This window comes from Agelaius tricolor, unplaced genomic scaffold, assembly GCF_023055355.1.
Source record: "Agelaius tricolor isolate 1412-34295 unplaced genomic scaffold, bAgeTri1.0.p SCAF_23, whole genome shotgun sequence".
Lineage (NCBI taxonomy): Eukaryota > Metazoa > Chordata > Aves > Passeriformes > Icteridae > Agelaius > Agelaius tricolor.
The window spans coordinates 4,869,187-4,888,333 of record NW_027269283.1 but is presented as its reverse complement, the minus strand read 5'-3'; the positions used below and the strand labels follow the sequence as shown (position 1 = coordinate 4,888,333).

General features: G+C 44.2%; 1 protein-coding gene across 2 annotated transcripts in view; it reads right to left on the bottom strand.

Moving 5' to 3' along the window:
* RIMS4 (regulating synaptic membrane exocytosis 4) overlaps positions 1-19,147 on the bottom strand; it is a 55,872-nt gene that overhangs the window by 18,633 nt on the left and 18,092 nt on the right. For both annotated transcript variants that reach the window (XR_011682281.1, XM_071447042.1), the window contains exon 2: positions 5,492-5,633. Coding sequence is in view for 1 of the 2 variants with exons in the window: in XM_071447042.1 (XP_071303143.1) it covers positions 5,492-5,633 (142 nt within the window). In the remaining variant the exon portion in view is untranslated. The remainder of the gene's footprint in view (positions 1-5,491; positions 5,634-19,147) is intronic.

The window sequence follows — 19,147 nt, the reverse complement described above, 5'->3', positions numbered from 1 at the left end:
TTGTTCTGTTCCTGTAAATAAAAAAGCCTCTTTTTTTTAATCATCTCATGGCACAAACTTGCATTTAATAAGCAAGTTGCCTAAACACAGCCATGCATCTCAGTGGTTTGACTTGCACAGCTGAACTAACAGATACACCACACATCTACATCTAACATGGAGCTAAATTCTCCAGCTCTATCTTTAAAAAACAGGGACAGCAACAGATTCCTACAGCCAGAAGAAATGGGGAGAGGGAAGTCTCCTCTGAGACTGATAACATATTTGACAGTTATTTTATTTGAGCATTAAAAAAACCCCATCAGAACTCCAATTTCAGGGAGCAGTAATGTTCTGTGTAACAATCACACTCATCCATATTGCATGTTAACGTCTTTTAAATCGCATCTCCCAGGCAGGAGCCAAGCAGAATCTATCAGCTAAGGAGGAAGGCAGAACTTGCCAATGTCCATAACCCCATCTTTCAAATATTTATGGTGTGCAGGAGGAATATGCATCCAGGGACTGGGCACAGAGCCCCTTAACCTGCCAAAGTCGATGTGAACGCTGCAGGAGCCTTCACTTTGGCTGGGAAGGTTTTCCATGACCCAAACCCACCCTAACCCCACCAACTGCACACCTCTCCTGTGCCAGGCAAGATCTCCAACTCTGCCTCTCAACAAGCTCTGTTTCTCTCTGGGCCACTCCAGTTTCTGTAGCATTTTTAGCACTGTGACGTGCTGTCTTCTGTGCTGTAACACATTGTACTCCGCTCGCGTATCCCGCTCCTTCTGCTCTGCTCTGTGAATTCTGCCACTGAAACAGTGCTATAAAAACTATGCAGTGAATTCTGCACAAAGACCTCCCCCACTCCCTTCCCCACCTTGCCAGGCTAGCTCCATTTTTAGCAATCACTAGTCATCTAGATGCACTGAATAAAAGATAGCTACCTGTCTTCAGTGAACAATTCTGTCTGCTCCCAAGGGGTTGCTGAAGGTGGGATTCACTGTATTTCCTGCTGGAACCACAGCTCTCAAGGTCACATCCTTTCCAAGCTGTGCTGGTCAAGCTTTGCCTGCACAAAAGGATGTGCTGTTGCTGAACAGCCTAAGGAATTTTTTGACATATTACAGAAATAATCTCCATGCCTTTCCTGGTTTCCATCTCAAAAGACACTGGTTTCTTACAGCCTGAACTAATATTAGCATGTTTCATTACATTTTTTTAAAGGACTCAGATAAAAAGAGGCCTGAAGATAATCTGTTATAAAAGAGTCTAGAAGTCTCTTGGCTTTGGAAGTCCAACAAGAAACATTCAGGAATTAGCTGCAACGTGAATCTCCTGAATGGGGCATTGAGGAATCAAGTATTTTGGTCATTCTTGAATGTTGATGGATAATTTCTGGTGAAGGGAAGTGAATTTTCATGTGGTCACAACCCAGGCTAGTATTTTCTCCTGCTTCCTGTTAATTATTGTTCCACAGTGAAGCAGAGAGGGGCAGGCAGCTTCCCCAGCCTAAGTCCCAGTGTTGGATTACACCAGCCCAGGGGCAGAGCTGGTACAGAAGGAAGCCGAGAGGTGCGAGATGCCCCTGCAGGTGGCACTTATGCCAGGCTGTGTCCTGCTCCTGCCCAGGGCACAACAGGGCAGGGCTCAGGCAGCACTGCCCTCACCAAGAGAAGAGAGCTGAGATGGAAACAACAAGATGCCTCCTCACTGGACCTGCACACTCATCTCAGATAATACCAGAACAATCCTCCAAGTCTTTGTTAGTCACCACCTGCTGTGCTTTTCTAAGGTAAGAATCACCTGATCTCTCCAGAACTTAATCATCTCAGCAGTAGCCAGCAAGAACAAAAACCCTATGAGTACCACTCACTAGGCACTATGGCAGCTAGCAGGCTTTTGTTCCAGGTCCATTTTTATCTTTCTGCTCCATTTTCAGGAAGAAAAGTGTTTGGCAGGAACAAGTTACATGCAAGTCCAGAATCTACTGCTTTTTGAATGCTGTACATGGTCTCGTGCAGCTGCAGCAAAACCCAGCCAAAACAAGATGTAGATGGTGCAAGAGCCAGGATGGAGCTGAGATTCTGCTGAATCTCACAGGGCTGTTTGTGAGTTATTCCTATATTGGGAATTGTATCCTTGCAGCAATCCTGGTGTCCTGAGACTACCCCACAGGCACTTACTACAGTGGGCAACTGTTTCCTCAAGCAAAGCTTTAAGAATAGACATAGAAGAAAATATTCACTGCTGTAGGATTTGTAACCAGTGCTAAGATTGTTCTGGATGAATTATGAATGGGAACATCTGTGTATGTGAAAGCACAACCAACTTGGCTGCAGCAGATCTGTTCTCCAATGAAAGGGGAAGAACAGACAATAAGGTTAGAGAGCACATCACTTCCATAGCCTGTTTGAGGGCAGACTGTAGCCATAGAAAGATCCCCCCAAAAAAGGGAACAAAAAGGTGGCAGTGCTGCTTGAGATCTACAGAGATGAAAAAGAGCAAGACCCTGAGGTGAAAGATCACTCTAAAACAGCAGGTAAGTCCTAGAAAGTGTAAGAAAAACACAGTCCAAGAGCCAGTCTGCTGTGAAGAACAACTCAGCAGACACAGCGAGGGCTTGACAGATGGTGTCCCATGCCCTCCCTGCAGCACACAACCCAGCCTGGCTCCAGCACCTGGATTCACCAGGCTTGGTGCCCACATGGGGTGGTGAGAGCATGAGGGAATGAAACCTGGACATGGGAATGACTGAAAACAGTTTTGTTCATGGTAAGTATTTACTTCTCCTTCTACAAAGTCTCATATGGAGTTTTATTATATTCATTTCCTATACTAGTGCACAACCACTGTGCAATAGAAAATCTGGATAAGAAGGTTGGAGGACTTCTTGTCTGACAAAAATGAAGCAGTGTGTTCACAATGTCAGCGTTTCCTGGCATGCTGTATGAGCTTTAATTCCAGGAGATGCATCATTTAGCCCAGCTACTCTCCAGTATACTTCATTTTCAGGTAAAGGGAGTATTCAAAACAAAGCCAAGCACACCTCAGAGGTATTCCCCTACATAATAAGCCTCTCCATGAAAAAAAAATCTGGATTTTATGCACGCTGGTATTCACATGGAAGCAGCATTGCTCAAAACCATGCACCTCAGAACATTCTTAAACCGTGATACCTTGCACTAGCACAGAGCAGCTCCCTGCAACAAACATGAAAATGCAGTCAGTGAGCAACACTTTCTAAAAAGCAGTTTGTATGGCTGAGGTATTTAGGCCTGCTGCAGCAAAGTTTCACCAATCTTTGATCACTTCAGCATGCCACCTTTGGAAGTTTTCCTGTTAGTCCTTAAATTGATAAGGATTATAAGAACACATGGAAGTTGAGAGGTTGTGAATCCATCTTTTTCCAGGTGTGGACACGGCAAAGGGATGCATGGGTGGAAAGAGCTAGAACAGCATTGCCTTGCTGAAAACCAGGGGTTTGACAGTCACTGCTGAAAACTCTCTGACCTGGGAGAATCTTTCTTTTATTAGAAAGAAAATCAACTTGCCTCAGCTAACAGAGACATATGAATCTTCATTCTGCCTCCCTGGCAAGACAGCTACAGCAAATGAGAGAGGTCAAGAGAAATCTGATTTAGGAGAACACATTTCTGTTCCTCGAAGCTATTCCCCAAACAATTCCATTCTTTGCTGCAGGAAAAGAAAGCAGAGAAACTCCCCTCCCACCAAGTTTCAAGAGAATTGAGCCCTCTTAGCTCTTTGTACTCTCAGCCCTGTTTGCTTATCACTTGTGGCTCAGACAGATAGCTGCAATTCCCACGGGGCTCCCAGAGGAGATTAATTATCCCACCCAGGAACAAAGCATCCAGGAACAACTTAATCACACTTTTCAGAGAAAGGAAGAAACCACCCCATCCCTGGCTGAGGTGCTGGCAAGGATGATCTGGCAGGGCTCAAGGCTGGAATACCAAACCTTAGGCTCGTTCTAATAAAGACAATTGCATTGCAAGACAGGCTTTTCCTTTTTCTGTCCAGCTGGTAGCTACATGTCACCTGCCCTCAGGGTGAGACAGCACTGGTAGGGGTGCAGTATTTTGTTGGCAGAAATACTCCTCTTCCACAAAAGCAGCTGATGGAAGCAGTGAGAGGACACAGACCATCCAGGGAACTACACCCCTTCCCAGGAGGATAAGTTATGTAAATATAAAAAAGAAAGAATTTTGCCCTGCATGAAAGCAGATTCTTACTCCTCATTGCCCAGGGAATGAACTTAATCACTAATCCTCTGCATCTAGTAGCGGAGGCAGAACTCCAAGCCACAGGACTGTGCTGGTGTAGCAGGAAAATTTCCCTGGAGACAGCAGCTCACAGAAGAGATAAGGTACATCACAGCTTTGGAGTGACAAGATTGCTATCGCAGTCTGTGCCTCATTACTATTTTGAACCTTCAGCACAGATCTATGATGCCTTTCCAGAATTAGCCTACTTCTAAAGCTAAAGAAAGTCTCTCTTAATTTACAGCCTGTTACTTATTTAACACCAGAATCACATTAATTGAGAGTGCCTTTGGACTATCTCAGCATTTTAGCTGTACAGTGTACTTGGAATACCACACAGGACTCGAGAGAGCATACAGAGTGATGCCAAGTGTAATCCTTGGCTTGAACAGGACACCTTTTAGGTATAGAAACATTGTGGCCACACACCTAGAAAGCACAAAATCAGATGGTATGTATTGCCTTCTCTTTAAACACTGTGGGTTTTTTGCTTGCAAAGATTCCCATGAATAGTCATCTTAGTAAAATAATTAAATTTCCATATATGGCTTCAAGTAATGGAAATACAAAAACCAGAATTGGAGACAAGTCAGGTCTCAAAGTTCTGGCCTAAATATCCCCTGCTTTGCACTCTGGTATAAAGTCTAAATGCAAGCATGTTGTAACTTCTCTTGGAGTCAAAAATCTTTTCTGAAACACATTCTCTTAGGACACTAACTCAGATGAAACAAAATTAAGTTTTTTTCCAAAGTACACACAGGCTCTAGAATATATATTTTGATACCAGAATTTTGCCATGTTATCATGTATTTTATTACTTTCACCCTTTTCAGTACCTTGAAACTTCCTTCTGCCCCAAACCAAAGGGCTATTTTGAAACAGGGGAAATGGAAAACTATTGTGCAACATTAGAAACTACTGGCTTATAATTTACGAGCAGTAATGAGCCTCTGCTATTGACCCTGAATTACTCATCCAAAGGCAAAGTGGTTAAAAGTAATGGGTATCTGCTTCAGCTCAGAGTAATGAGGACACTAAAAAAAGTATATAAACAGTCAAGTATGTGCCAGCTATGCAGACAGAGATCTGCTCTAATTGCATGGGCAGTACACCTGCAGCACAGGCAAGTCAGAAAAACACATCGTCCATCATGCTGCAGGAAAATTAACAGGTTCAGGGACAGTGCATCCCACGAGTGATTACCCAGCTCCTTTCTGGTGACTTACTTTCCCTCTGACCCATAGCTGTTCATGCTGTCCTCGATGGACTCGTGGCTGGCCTGGCGCACGGTCCTGCTGGGCATTTCCACAGCCAGGCCGGTCTCTGTGCTCCTCTGGATGGCTCCCTTCAGCCTCCGGCCATCACCATCTGGGAACACAAGGGGAGAAAAGGCAGTCAGCCTCTATTCCCAGGGCCTTCTGCACTCACAGGGCCAAAGAGAAGTAGAGGAGGTATTTTGGAAGACCAGCCTTTATTATACAGGAAATACATTTCTTTATTCCTTTATTATATAATATATATATGTATATTATAAACATATCAATTATAATAAATTCCTTCATTATAAAACATAAAATTCCTTTATTACAAAGGAAATTTCCCTTACCCAGCCCTGCTTCATCATCAGCTCCCGAGTCACCTCTGGAACACACTCACTGCTCCACCGTGCCAGGCCCAGCAGATACTCAGAGCATGCACACCCTCCCTACCTGCTCCAACCATTTGAACCAATTAATTATCCATTGAGAAGGCAGCCACACCAGCTGGCTACACCCAGAGCTACCCAGTCAGGGAACACAGCAGCAGCAACCACGGACGGGCACAGCTGATGCCTCCAAGCCTCTCCCAAATCCCACGTTGCTGACTCAGGTTGTGTGGAACAGCACAAAGAGTGGCAGGTCCTGGTGGGCATCGAGGGCACAAAAAGGCCAGGCAGCACCAGAGATGCTGTCAAAGCAGGAGCCCTCCCAGACCTGCCACAGGGGAATATTGGGCACAGCTGAAATGTTCCCTGGTGGCACCAGCATGGAAAGCCCTGGAGAGGACTATTCCCCTTGACAGACGCCCTCAGCCACAGCATAGAGGGAATTAAGTAGGTTCTGGTTCCTCCTGGGTGCAGTCTTCAGAGGCTCAGCCCTCTGAAATTAACAGCTGCTATTTTCATCCTCCATCTCAAGCAGTCTGTTTCTCAGAACAAACCATGTTATGTAATGAATATGTAATGAATACCATTACTATTAATTGCTGTAGCTGGTGTTAGGAAGCTCCAGATTTCATCCCACATAGAGCACTCATCCTAAAACACATCTGCTACAAGTTTTCTGAACAAAGCAAAATTATCTAAATCCTCTAAAGATGCTCAGTCATTACCCTGCATTCAGGCAACAAACCTCTGACCCACAGTGCTCTCAGAAACCTTCCAACTTTTTTGAGTACCACCTCCAGAGGAGAAATGACCCAGCTATTGAGTCTGGAGAACTCAGGATCGCCAAATATTAAAGAAAGCAAATCTTTCAAAGAACCACAGGATGGGTGAGGTTGGAAGGGACCACAGTGGGTCATCTGATGCATCCTCCCTGCTGGAACAGGGTCATCCTAGAGCACACTGCACAGGATTGCATCAAGACAGTTCTTGAATATCTCCAGTGAGGGAGACTCCACAACTTTCTGGGCAACCTCTTCCAGTGCACCCACACAGTGAAGTTCTTCCTCATATTCAGGTGGAACTTCTGGTGAATCACTTTCTGAACTACTTTGGAAATATGAGGGTATCTGTAATAACCTGCCTAAAATACACTGTTATTTGTAGCAGGCTGCTTGACCTAAAATACTTTTCTTTAGATCTTGGTGGGAAGAGGGACTTTGGCAAAAAAATTCCCTAACATATCAGAAATGCTTCCTATCTCACTTCTCCAATTATATCTACATGGAAATGGAAAGACAAAAATTCTCCTATCAATACAGCTGTGAAGTACCTTTTTCTCTACTATCATGATGTTTCCAACTGGGTAAATGTGCTGGCCCCAGGGCTCTGTACCAGCTGCTGTCCTCACATATGGTGCAGCCTGTGTACACATGTCCCTCTGAGCTGAGGGGATCGAATTTCCACATTCTGGGTTAACATTAACTACAGTTTGTACTGTTTGTGTGCCTAGAGCAATGCATGAAGCACATTGTATAAATCAGGAAGTCACACAAATGTAAAACATATTTCTCATGTGCTTTCAAAACCCAAACCTTCAGGCAAGAATATCAATATGGGCATCAACAAAAGCGAAGCTTTGTGAAATGGCCATGCTTGTTCTCCCCATCAGTGCAGAGCAGCTCCCTTTGATTCACCCTCCTTAGCCTTGTGCAGCTCACTGGAGCCTCTGATGCCATTTGTAGGTTCCTCTGAGGGCACATCCCACAGCCATGTGGGCAGGCTTGATGGTCCATTTCACTTGTCTTGCATTCACCTCCACAAACAATCTCTGAGTCATCCACATGCACCAGTGCCCATCCTTCCTCCTCATGTGCACTCAGAGCACTCATCCTCCTGCCCTTTGAGGTTACTCCTCACAAGAGCTCTGCTGGCAGCCAGAGTCAAAGCATCAAATGACATAAATGTAGGAAACAAATTAAAAATGCCCCATTGCCCAGCCAAGCAACATCTGCTTAAAAAAATCTCTTCTTTCCCCAGTCTAATGAGATGTGCCTGGAGACACTCAAAATTAAAAGACTATTCATCCACAGCTGGAAACAAACGAGAGGCTTGGGACAGAGCATGGGTTTGGAGCAATACAAGGTGCTTGCTCTATTCTATCAACTATCTCCTGATTGAAAGCCAGGGAAATGAAGCAGAAGGGCTCAAAGGCAAGGAAAGGCAGCACTGTGGGAGCACCAGGGCACTGTACCAGAGATTTAGCTGGCACAGGGCAAGTTCAGCTGTAGAGCACCACATGCACAGCTTTCCACTGCTGGGTGGGTCATTTTCTAGTAGTCGTGATTGCTTTTGCAGATTGGGAAAAAAAAAAAAAAAAAGGAAAAAATGACAAAAGTTTAACCGAGAATCTCTGTAAAACAAGACAATGGGAATAAAGGACAAAAATCCTTTGTTCCTCTCTCTTCTTCCAGACAGGGATGCAGAGCAACTCATGCATCTTACAAATTATCTCTCATTATTCTGGAGAAAGGTTTCTCCAACTTTTCTCCCCCTACAGTCTCTTTTTGTTGAAAGTTTCCTTTAAACAGATGGAGAATAATTTTTTTGTCAAAAAGGCAAGCTCCCAAACCACAGTAGCCAGAGGCATGACTGAAACAGGGTAAGAGATCACCATATGCACTAGATACAGGTTCCTAAACTATCCATCCCCATCAGCTGAGAGAGGAGGACAGATCAGGGATAGCACACCTGGAAAGGAAATAAATATGGATGACACTGCACTTCTCATCAGTGAACCAAAAATATTTCAGAAGCAACAGTCACCTAGCATCAACCTTCTCTGGTCAGTGTGGAGCATGGCATAGGGGCTGTGCCTCCTCCCCTTCCTGAAATCTTTGTGCTTTGACACCTTTGCCAATCAGAAGGTAAATGAGATGCATCTATGTGGGTGTTGCCTGGCAAAATCATTTGTCTTAATTTGTCAGTGGTATCTGAAACAAGTAAGAGCAGTATCGACATTTTCTGCAGCGTCACCAGATTTATTCCCTGCACCTCTTCCAATTAAGCAGCAAACAACAGAGGTTAAGCAGTCAGTCAAGGCTGCAGTGCAACACCTCACAAAGGGAGGATTTCAGTTCAGGATGACCTTGGGGAGATGAAGTTTTTTGGTCAAATATGCAGGATGAAGATACACAGCACCTCACTGACGCCAACAACCAGAAGGGCCCAGGAGTCACTCTGCCAAGCTCTCAGTGTTGACAGGTGCTTTGATTTTGCTCTGCTCAGCCAAACAATTTATGTTTGGCTAAAGAATATCTTCTAAAGCACTATCCACTCTGGGTGTGAAGAATATCAAGAGATGAAGAATCTGCCATTTGCCTGCACAGTTTATTTTACTACCTGACATTTAGAGATGTGGCTTAAGTTTGCCTGGTTTCAGCTTTCACACATCAGGTTTTTTTAGTGCCCTTCTCCACCCCAAGAGCTGCTTTGTGTTCTCACTATACAGACTTTTCTGCAGTGCAGATGAGTTATCTCTCAATCTTATTTTGACAAGTTAAACAGACTGAGAACTCTATGTCTCTCATGCTCTGGCATTTTTTTTTCTCCTGGCCTTGAATCTTTCTAACAACCTCCCCAGGTTTTAAACGCCCTTTTGAGAACAGAACTGAAGTCTGCATTTAAGGGCAGAAACACACAGAGGTAAAAATCAGCTTGTGCTCTCCTCCTCAGTACTTCTGCTGGCATCTCCCAAGACCACAGTAAGCTCCTGGAGGAGACACCTCATCTGGAGGCTCTGCAGTCCCTTGCCTGTCCTGATGGCACCACCTTGCAGAATATTATAATAAAAAATATGTAACAACACAAATTTTATTTGAAGAGAAAGCAAGCAAAACTCCAGACAGCTTTATAGAGCTCTTCCACACTCAATACTATTTACTCTCTTTCTAATGTCCACATCGCCTGTGAATTAAGTGAGGTTTAAACTCATGCTTGCTCCAAATCAAATGAAAACACTGAGCATCACCAGGCCTTCAAGAGAGGCCTCCTGCCTTTGAGGCTTTTCCTTGACAATTGCTTTTTGATCATGAAACAAGGTTTTAATCCACTTATCACAATCACATTTTTAGGGCCATGTTGTTCTAGGACCAAGCCCTAACATACTTACCATGCTTACCCAGTATCTGTGTCTTCTAAAACTTGGCAAAAAAAGAATTTCTCACAAGACCCATTTTCCCTACATTCTTCTTGATTGATGTTAATTATATTCCATCATTTTATTCATTATTAATTAGATCTCATTATCATATTTCCTGTCATTTTGAGTGATGTCAGACCAGCCAACCAGAAGCTCCTTCCAGGCAGCCCAGTACCAAATGAAGAGGAGCAAGGTGACTGTGCAGGTGCCCCGTGCAGAGCAGAGCACCTTCTGGAGAGCTCCCTTAACTAAACCTCTCAGCTGCCAACCAAGAGGCAGCTCTTCTCAAGGATGGTGCCACTCCTGTGGAAGAGCTGCCACCAAGAACTGGATTTGCCTGAAATTATGGGGTGGGAAAAATAAGAGCGGTGCTGCTCCCTTTTCTCCCCCAAGGAAAGAGTAACCACTCCTCATGTCCTCTTCTACATCACTCCCACACACAACTCTTTGAAGCTCTTCCTCTCTGCTGCTGACAGGGCTCTCCATGCTCAGAGGCCAGAAAGTCTTGAAAAATCTACGCAAGTCCTGCAATAACTCATCACAAGGTCATCATTATATAATTATTACTCCTACACAGAATTACTCTACGATAGATGTTTATTGATGGCACTTCTGAGAGACGAAGTGTCTCTCACTGTTATCCCTACACTGTCTAATCTCTTGTCACTTCCTTTTCCTCCACCCAGGTACTTGTTACAATCTTTCTGTTTTCCACTTTGTTTTCAATTTTCTCCTCCACTGCGGCTTGCCACCATCACAAAAAGAACCCAGCATGATGCATGTGCTACAGACCCTCCTGTACTTTAGAATTAATTGGTATTGATTTAGCCCTGAGATTAGGCATTGACTGACTTTCAACTCAATCAGCCTGGCTCCTAAATTACCCAACCACTTCCAAGCACAGAGCACAGTGGCACCCAAAGCACATGGACACACAGCACCACCATGGGCCACCCAAGACACCCAGGATCTGGCAAAACACTGCGAGTAGCTGTTATCCTTTCCCAAACTTCAGCTTGAGGAGCCAGGGGGGAAATCAGGAAGAGAAATCACTTGGATGCTTACTTTCATTTGTTCCTATTGCAAAGCTCAGGAAAATATAACATTTTGTGTTTTCCAAGAAAGTCAGTCCAAGCTTGAGCAAAGAGACTGCATCCCCACTGCTTTTCTTATCCAGGTGCAGCAGTATGGAACAATTCCCATCCAAACATGCTGCAGGGCATCAGCCTGGGCAGACTCTGCTCCCTGGATTCACACCTGGGCTCCTCAGCACATGAATCACCTGCTTTGCTCCAAAATACAAACCTGAGCTTATGAAGCATAAAGAACTGACAGCTCCAGCAAGGGACCACAGAAAAACCCATCTGGCAGAGTCAAGGAAGCCTTCAGAGCACATTGGAGATCAGGTAGAGCAGAGCCAGGACAGGACCTGACTGCCTGCAGAGGAGATTTGCCTGGAGCTATCTCCTTTCAGCTCATCTGCCTGCTCTACCCTTGGCTCAAACACGGGCTCACAAGCCCTTTCATTTTATGCTGTCACTAACTTCATCTTTGGTTTTGACCCCAGGACTTTTTTCTAGCTTTCTTCCCCATGGAGATCTGCCCCTGAGAAAAGATGAAGTGGTTTGGGGCTGAGAACGAAGGGAAAACATCAAGCACCCATCTGGATAATATCACCTGCTGCGGTGAGGGAGGTCCCCAAGTCCAACAATTTGGGATGTCTGTGGTCAAAATGCAGCAGTGGGAGTCTCAGCTCAGCTCCCCATCAGACTGCTAAAGTAGTGACCATTTCACCTCCTACCTATTTTCAGCTATGCTGAGAAAAGAGTCAGCACATTAACTTCTCCACTTGAAACTTTGTCACTGCATTGTTGCTCCTGAAGCGTTTAAAAAAAATTCCTCTGTTTAGTCAGATGCTGACTCCCTGTGACACGTACTAAGACTTGTGTGCCATGAATCAGTTCTGAGATGAATAAAAATTCCATTGTTCAGCTCCAGAGGAGAAGAAGAGAAACCTTCCCACTGCCTAGAATGAATACCCAACACCTGTGACAGCCTGGCACACACTGAGCTGTTGGCTGCCAGGGTGGGCAGCACAGGCCCCTCTGCAGGGCTCTCTCTGTGCAGAGCAAGCCCTGATGCTCTGCTAAGGGGCTGCTTCTGCTGAGGGGGAAAAAAATAAAATATATAAATACTGAATTGTCACTTCAGAATGCAGTTTAACGAGATGAACTCAATCTCATCATGCCTGGCAAGCCCTGACATCCTGCCAAGCATTCCCTACATCAACATCCTAATGGAGTGTGAATTATGAGCACCTAAAGAGAGGCAGTTTGTACTGTGCTCCAGAACATGCCAGGCTATCATCACAGCCTGAGTAATCCACCAGAATGACAGAAAATGGCTGGGGATAAGCAGGGGCACTAATCAGGCTGTATGCTTCGTTCCCCTTGTCCTAGTTTCAGACACCAACAAAATCACACCCTTTCTTTCCAAATTAAGCACAGAATCTTTGTGGGATAGAAAAAAAAATCAGCATGTTAATTCTAATCTGTGGAGGTTAGGTACATTCACAGGGTTAGGAAAGTTCAATCAACTCCTCTTGTGAGAGCCATAAAAATAGTAAAATTAGCAACTATTTGCATTGCTGTTACAGCTACCAACTCCAGCTGAATGCAGAGCAGGGCCAGGACACCCTGCCTGCATGGGAAACCTCTGGAGATGCCAATGAGACACCTCCAAATTCCCACTGCAGCACAGTGCCAATCCCACTGCTCGTGATCCACAAGGATATTTCAGCACACAAAAGCTTTCTCTCATCCTGGAGCTCAGACTGGCCCATCCTCACCCACACCAATGGGCAGAGCTGCCACCCACACCCAGATGTGGGGATACCAAACCAACTCCCCCGGAACCCAGAGGTTTCTGTTCTTTCCCCATTAGAAGATGACCAAAAATCATTCCTAAAGGTGTTCCACACAGCACTGGAAGGATTGCTTTGCTGACATCCAGTGTAAATATGATCAAAGACCATAATTACCATTAGAAGACAACCAAAAATCATCCACAGGGTTATTTTCAAGTCCAGCCCCTGAGGCTGCCTTCCCTAGTTCCCCCACAACTCAGCCCAAACCCCAGCTCCTCAGACACTTAAAGCAGCATTTTTTCCTCCATGCTGGTCTGAGCTGCAGTTCAGTTTAAATTCAACTGTGCCTGTAGTTAAGCAAGTCTCCACCCCAGCAGATGTTATCATCTCTTGTAGCTTGTCTGGGGCATGGGTAGAGCAGCAATTTTTCCTCCTTTCTTCAAAAGCTCCATTTTCTTATTTTAAACATATTTTTTCTCCTCCTTTTGAGGTTAAAACCAAATAGTTCCCATGATGCTATTTTTAATTGTGACCTTTTTGATAATTCATCTATATAAAAAATTTAACGGCCAAAATTTTCATTAAAATTTTCATTTAAAAGTGTCTAAAGAAAAAAGTTCTGCAGCAAACACGTAGCCAGGAAAATCCTTTGGAGATTTTTTCCTTCCCTGTCAAAAGAGAGAAAGCCAACAGCCAAAAAGGTAAACACATATGTTCCACTGTCAATGACCTTCAAATGGAGTTTTTGAGTGCCATAAAAATTGTTTCACTTTTCACTACAAAATGCTGCAGTACCATAACACTAACAAAAACGTTTGGTTCTTTCAGAGTAACTTCATGGGAACCACTTTGCAGCTAAACCCAGCTCTTCAGAATTCATTCCATGTCTCTATTTTGTTTGCAGCAGCAGGATCCAAATAGCTTTATCTGATGGATGCTTTTGCATTTTTATTTTTATAAGAAAATGGAACACACTGCCCCCTTCTCTTTCCCCAATCTGCCAGGCTTTGCAGTAGAGTCTGATTAAATGAAACGTCCACAGCCACCCAGAAAATTCACTGCTCTAATATTTCTGCAGCAATGAAACCTGAACATTGCTCTCTGTCTGTAGCCCAGGTCTCCAGGGAAAGCACAGAACTGCTGATGCTACACCAGTTGTCTGGGACAGACATCCCACATCCCAGGCCCTTCTTCATCTGCTGCTTTTCTGCTTGGGCAAGGGGTGATGATTTCAAAATGGAATCTTACTATGGTACTTAAGAGTCCAATAAACCACAGGTACACACACACAACACTCTCCCACTGCATGGCAGTTGGGGGATTCAATCTTTCCACTTCTTGCATTTTGGGTTTTAAGCCTCACCAAGAGTTAAACACCCCTCTGACATCAGCCCATCTGGGAACCCCACAGGATCTGCAGCCCAAATATGTACCAGGTCAAGGAAAATTTAGCTGATGGGTTCAGAGAACACGTACATTTGGCACAGGCAATTAACTGAAATTATTTATTTAAACTACAACACTGTAATGTTTACTCCCTAGAAAGCTGAGGAAAGTGTCATACATACAAACATCAACCAGCGGTGCTCTCCTTGTTCTCAGTTCCAAACTCTTGGAACTTTGCCAGCTATCAAGATGTGGGTATCAGGAAAGCATCAAAGTAGAAAGATGAGCGTCTGGTTAGTGTGCCAGCACCATCTCAGGGCTTTCTTCTTGTTAATTCACAAGGAGAATTAGAGGTTGAGCCAATTTATGTCCCCGTGGCTGGAAGTCCTCCAGCTACACAACATAAGTTGTGAAGGCCAGGTGAGGTTCTCTACTTAATTACAAGAGAGTTGAACAAGAGCACCCTGATGTCCTAATTCTGCTATCCACCTCACACTATTAATAACTGAGGATGTTGCTTAAGTCCAGGTTCTGAAATATGAATGAGCCTGAGCTGCAGAAAACCTCTTGATTTAGAAAAGGATCACAAAAATGAGGTGAATTCACAAAAATAAAGCTACTAGAAAGAGCTATTGTAGAGAAAGATGGCAGGAGATGAAAGAGCTGCTCTGCCTACACTTCAGTGAGCCAAGAAATTTTGCATGAGGCTGCTGTGCCATTCCTGAGCCTGCTGGACCTGTCTGCTCACCAAGTGCCCCCCATGGCAGAGCTCAGCATCTAGCTCTTCACTTTCAGGGGCAGAGTAACTTCAGCAGCCTGTTTGCAATCTGTGCTTTCCTGCTGCAGAAGAGGACTCAGGTCATGAGCCTCCTGAAGCCACCAAAACCTCCCAGAGGTGCTGACACACCTTTCTGTCCCACTGGATGCTCAGCTCCAGCAGTCTGCTTTCACCCACAAAGTGGATTTTAAACTGAGATTAGGTGTCAGGCCTTTTCTCCCAGGGGTGCTAGCTTATGTCTCTCTCTCTACCCAGAGCCATCTTTTCCAGCATTTTTAAAGTCTGCACATCTTGGACATGTCCCCCAAATTCAGCTGAAACTAGAAAGTGTCTGCTACACAGTAGTGATGGGAAGAAAGTCAAGACAGCAGCTTAAGCAATGAAGAAATACTTGCCTCCCTCAAAATCACAGCTACTACACAGCAGGTAAAGTTTAGTTTTGACAGACAAAATTCAGAGGAAGCAGTTGACAAGGCCATATTTATTAATGAGATTTCTTCCCTTTTCTTCTGTCCTACTGATGCTCTTTTAGGAGCGAGCAGCTTTGTCAAGACCACGTGCGTGTGAGCGCAGAGAGGAGCAACAGTCTTGGCACAATGCATGAGTCATGCAACCTTTTGTTCACTCGTTATAAATACAATTAAAAACACAGCCCCATTTCCTTAACAGGCACAAAGCCACACAGAACCCTGGAGTCATTCATAAACTAGAATCCTCGTGCAGAATTGCATTTAGAACAGCATTTGATTTGTGTTTAGCGTGGGTAATAATTACTTCATCATATTTTCCTTAAGGAAATGAATGCTCAAATTCACAAGGAGTGAAACTTTAATTATACACACTGCTTAATAACTTGTGTCCATTTGGAAGCAATTATTTGATCCGCTATGGAAGCAGAGAGGGGGCAGCCGATGGTCTGGTTTCCAGAGAAGTTAAACAACTTCAGGCATTGAGTTCCTAACTCCAGACAATCTCACCAGATGTTACAACTGCTTGTGTCAGGCTTCACCAAAGGTGCTTTCATGGAATACCTGTAGCAAGTGCTAGAGGAGCATGCTCTTCCCCTCTAGCTCTACAATTGCTTTGAGTCACATGGGGACATCCCATGACAGGTCCATGGCTATGGAGTGTCTGTTGTGCCAGGCAAGTACCACAGCCCACTACAGGTGCACTAAAGGGAACCCTTTTCTTCCCAAATGGTACCAAGAACTGTACAAACTCTCTGTTTATAGCACACCTGTGGTGCTGAAGGGAGAGCTCAGAGAGTGATTGCATCTCCCAAAAGCCTGCAAATGGACCCAATGCACTCATAGTGTTTCTTTCACACAGATCCCTTTCAGGATTGAGGTTCTGGATCAAGTGCCAGGTTCTGCCTGGGTGGAGTGAAAGGAGAGCACCCAGCCCTTCACAACTGCAGTAATTTCACTGCAGATATCTCATGACAGCTGGAAGGGAAGGTCAGGCTTCAATGCCCAGAAGCAGGACAGGAGCCACGGTTCCTTACGCTGCTAAGTCATTCACGGTGACTAAGAAATCAAAGTGAGTTTGTATCACTGCAAACAGCCCTGCCAATCATCCATCACAGATATCTTCAGCTGGGGACAAGTCAGGCCGTTACACATGGAAAACACCATCCAATACCAAAAACAGAGGCGCTGGAATTTAACTAGCAGACACCTAAGAAAAAACATTCAAGTAAAATTTTCACAGCCCAAAGCCTGAAGAGACACATGCAAGCTCTCATCCGAGTGACACACTCTCCCACAGATGAACATGGCAGACACATAACTGCCTCCTACATCTGCTTGCTGCATGCACAAAAGCAGCACTCAGATAGAAAAACATCCCAGATTATTTGAAGTCCTTTGGGAAATTCAGTTCACTGTTTGTCTATGCAGAGTATTGAGCTTTCAATAGAGGAGAAAAAGCCTTTTGGCCAGAGCTGGAAAATAAACATGATGTGTTCATCTCTGCTGAAAGATACTGCAGGATGTGGGAAACCAACCAAAATATCATGCCTGGATGTAGATTACTGAGGATGGAAGCAAAAAATCATCAGATTAATACAGATTAGTTAATACAGGAGATTAATACACTTTAGGAACAATACCAAAATCTCGTTTTCTCAATTATCAGCAACTAGATGTAGTAAGAATCAGTCCCTTGTGAAGAAGAGGCACACCAGACTTCAATATCGTATTGAACGGAATTTGCATTAATCACACACAGTGAACAACAGCCACACACCAGCACAGCATCCTGAGAAGCAATGCCTGTTTGCAGCATGGCTACCACATGGCATGTACCTAGCAGAAACTTCAGCAAAATCCCATGATCTGTGCCAAATATTTCTGAACAAATTTTGTAGAAGGAGCAAGGATGAACAAAATGCTTTAGAGCGCCCTGCTAATCTCTCTCTACTACAAGAGCAGAAAAGAGAGCAGATGAAGAAGCAATTGTGACACAGACAGCATCAGCCTTGCAGGCAACACTGACAGTTCAGTGAGATCAAATATGCATTAAAGGGCAGTGTGTGAGTGAAAAATTAGTTTTAATGTAACCACAAAAAAAAAAAAAAGTTTGATGGGAATCTCTTTATAAAATGTGCAGGCAACTACTGCTCAACAGTAATGGAAGAAGGTCAGGAGAGGACACCGTGCTTACGAAGCACCTGCATCACTGTCACTTCCTCCCTTCTGATACCTGCAGGTAACTTTCATGTTTCTGTTCTGGGCAGACATAAGGAAGCCTTGGGATTTCTCAAGATGTTACTGGCAAGGTCAGAGAAGTACAATCCCCTTCCATCACCACCTGGGCTCCCAGCACTCTGTTTCACTCAGCTGTAACAGCAAACGTGCCAGTGACCTGTGCCAGCCACCCACCCCACCAGGCCCCACCCTTCACACTCATTCCAACAGGGAAACAAACAGAAGGAGGTAGGATACACAATTTTGAAAATGAGCTTGAAGGTGAGACCCTCAGTCCCAACCGATTCACAGCCTCTGATCACAAGTCACAAATTGAGCTCAAGAGTGAAATAATACTTTCCTCCTCCTCCTCCTGCAAAGACAGGAGTTCAGGGCTCTGTTTCCCTGGCAACAAAAAAGAGCATCATAACAGCCTCCTTGCTAGCAAATGACATATGAAAACGTGTCATTTTTTTTTCTCTCCAGTGTCTTTCATCACCAGGGAATAAGCCTGAATTCAGAACTTTCCACTCAGCAAGAATGGAAATAGATATCCATTACTGCTATTTAAAATGCAGCATCTTTGAAGCCTTTAAGCTTGTCCAGAGGTAAGTAGCAAGTAAGGGATTTTCATTTATTAAGTTAAGCAAAGAAAGGAAAAAAAAACCCTAAGCTTGCTGAAGTTCACCTTTTAAGATAAATTATAGAACTTGAAGAGTTTGGAGAAAAAAATGCAGCTCATAAATTTATGAGCTGCATTTTAGATTCTGTTAATATTCACTTTTGAAAAGCATTAGAAATGAAGATTACAAATTTAATAATGCAACACATGGGAGGAATTATCCTCCTCCCCATATAAAAAGGCAATTTGCTCTTGCCTATAAATTGACTTTCTATTACTGTCATTAAACCAGCATAATGTGCTATAATTAGGGTCTGCCCTGCCACAGCTCTGTGGCAACCCACAGCCAAGAACTCATCATGCCAACTTTATCAGACATCCTCATGAGGCAACAGGGGCAGTGGCACTGCTGGGTATCTCCTCACTGCAGGATTTTGGGGTGCTCATAGACATTTATGAAGGGTCAAAAAGAAATTGGATTAAATCAATGAGGAAAAAATTCAAGAGCAGAGAAAGTCCCTAAGCCATGAATCATTGGGCCAGCATCCTGAAGGAGCATCCTAAGAAATCTCCTTCCCTTCTGCCACAACAGAGAAGTGAGATCACAGTCCTCAGACTGCAGCAGCTTCCCATCCATTTCCTAAGCTGCTTCCAGGTTCTCTTCCTCTATAGTTTGTGCAAACTGAGTGCACTGCATGGT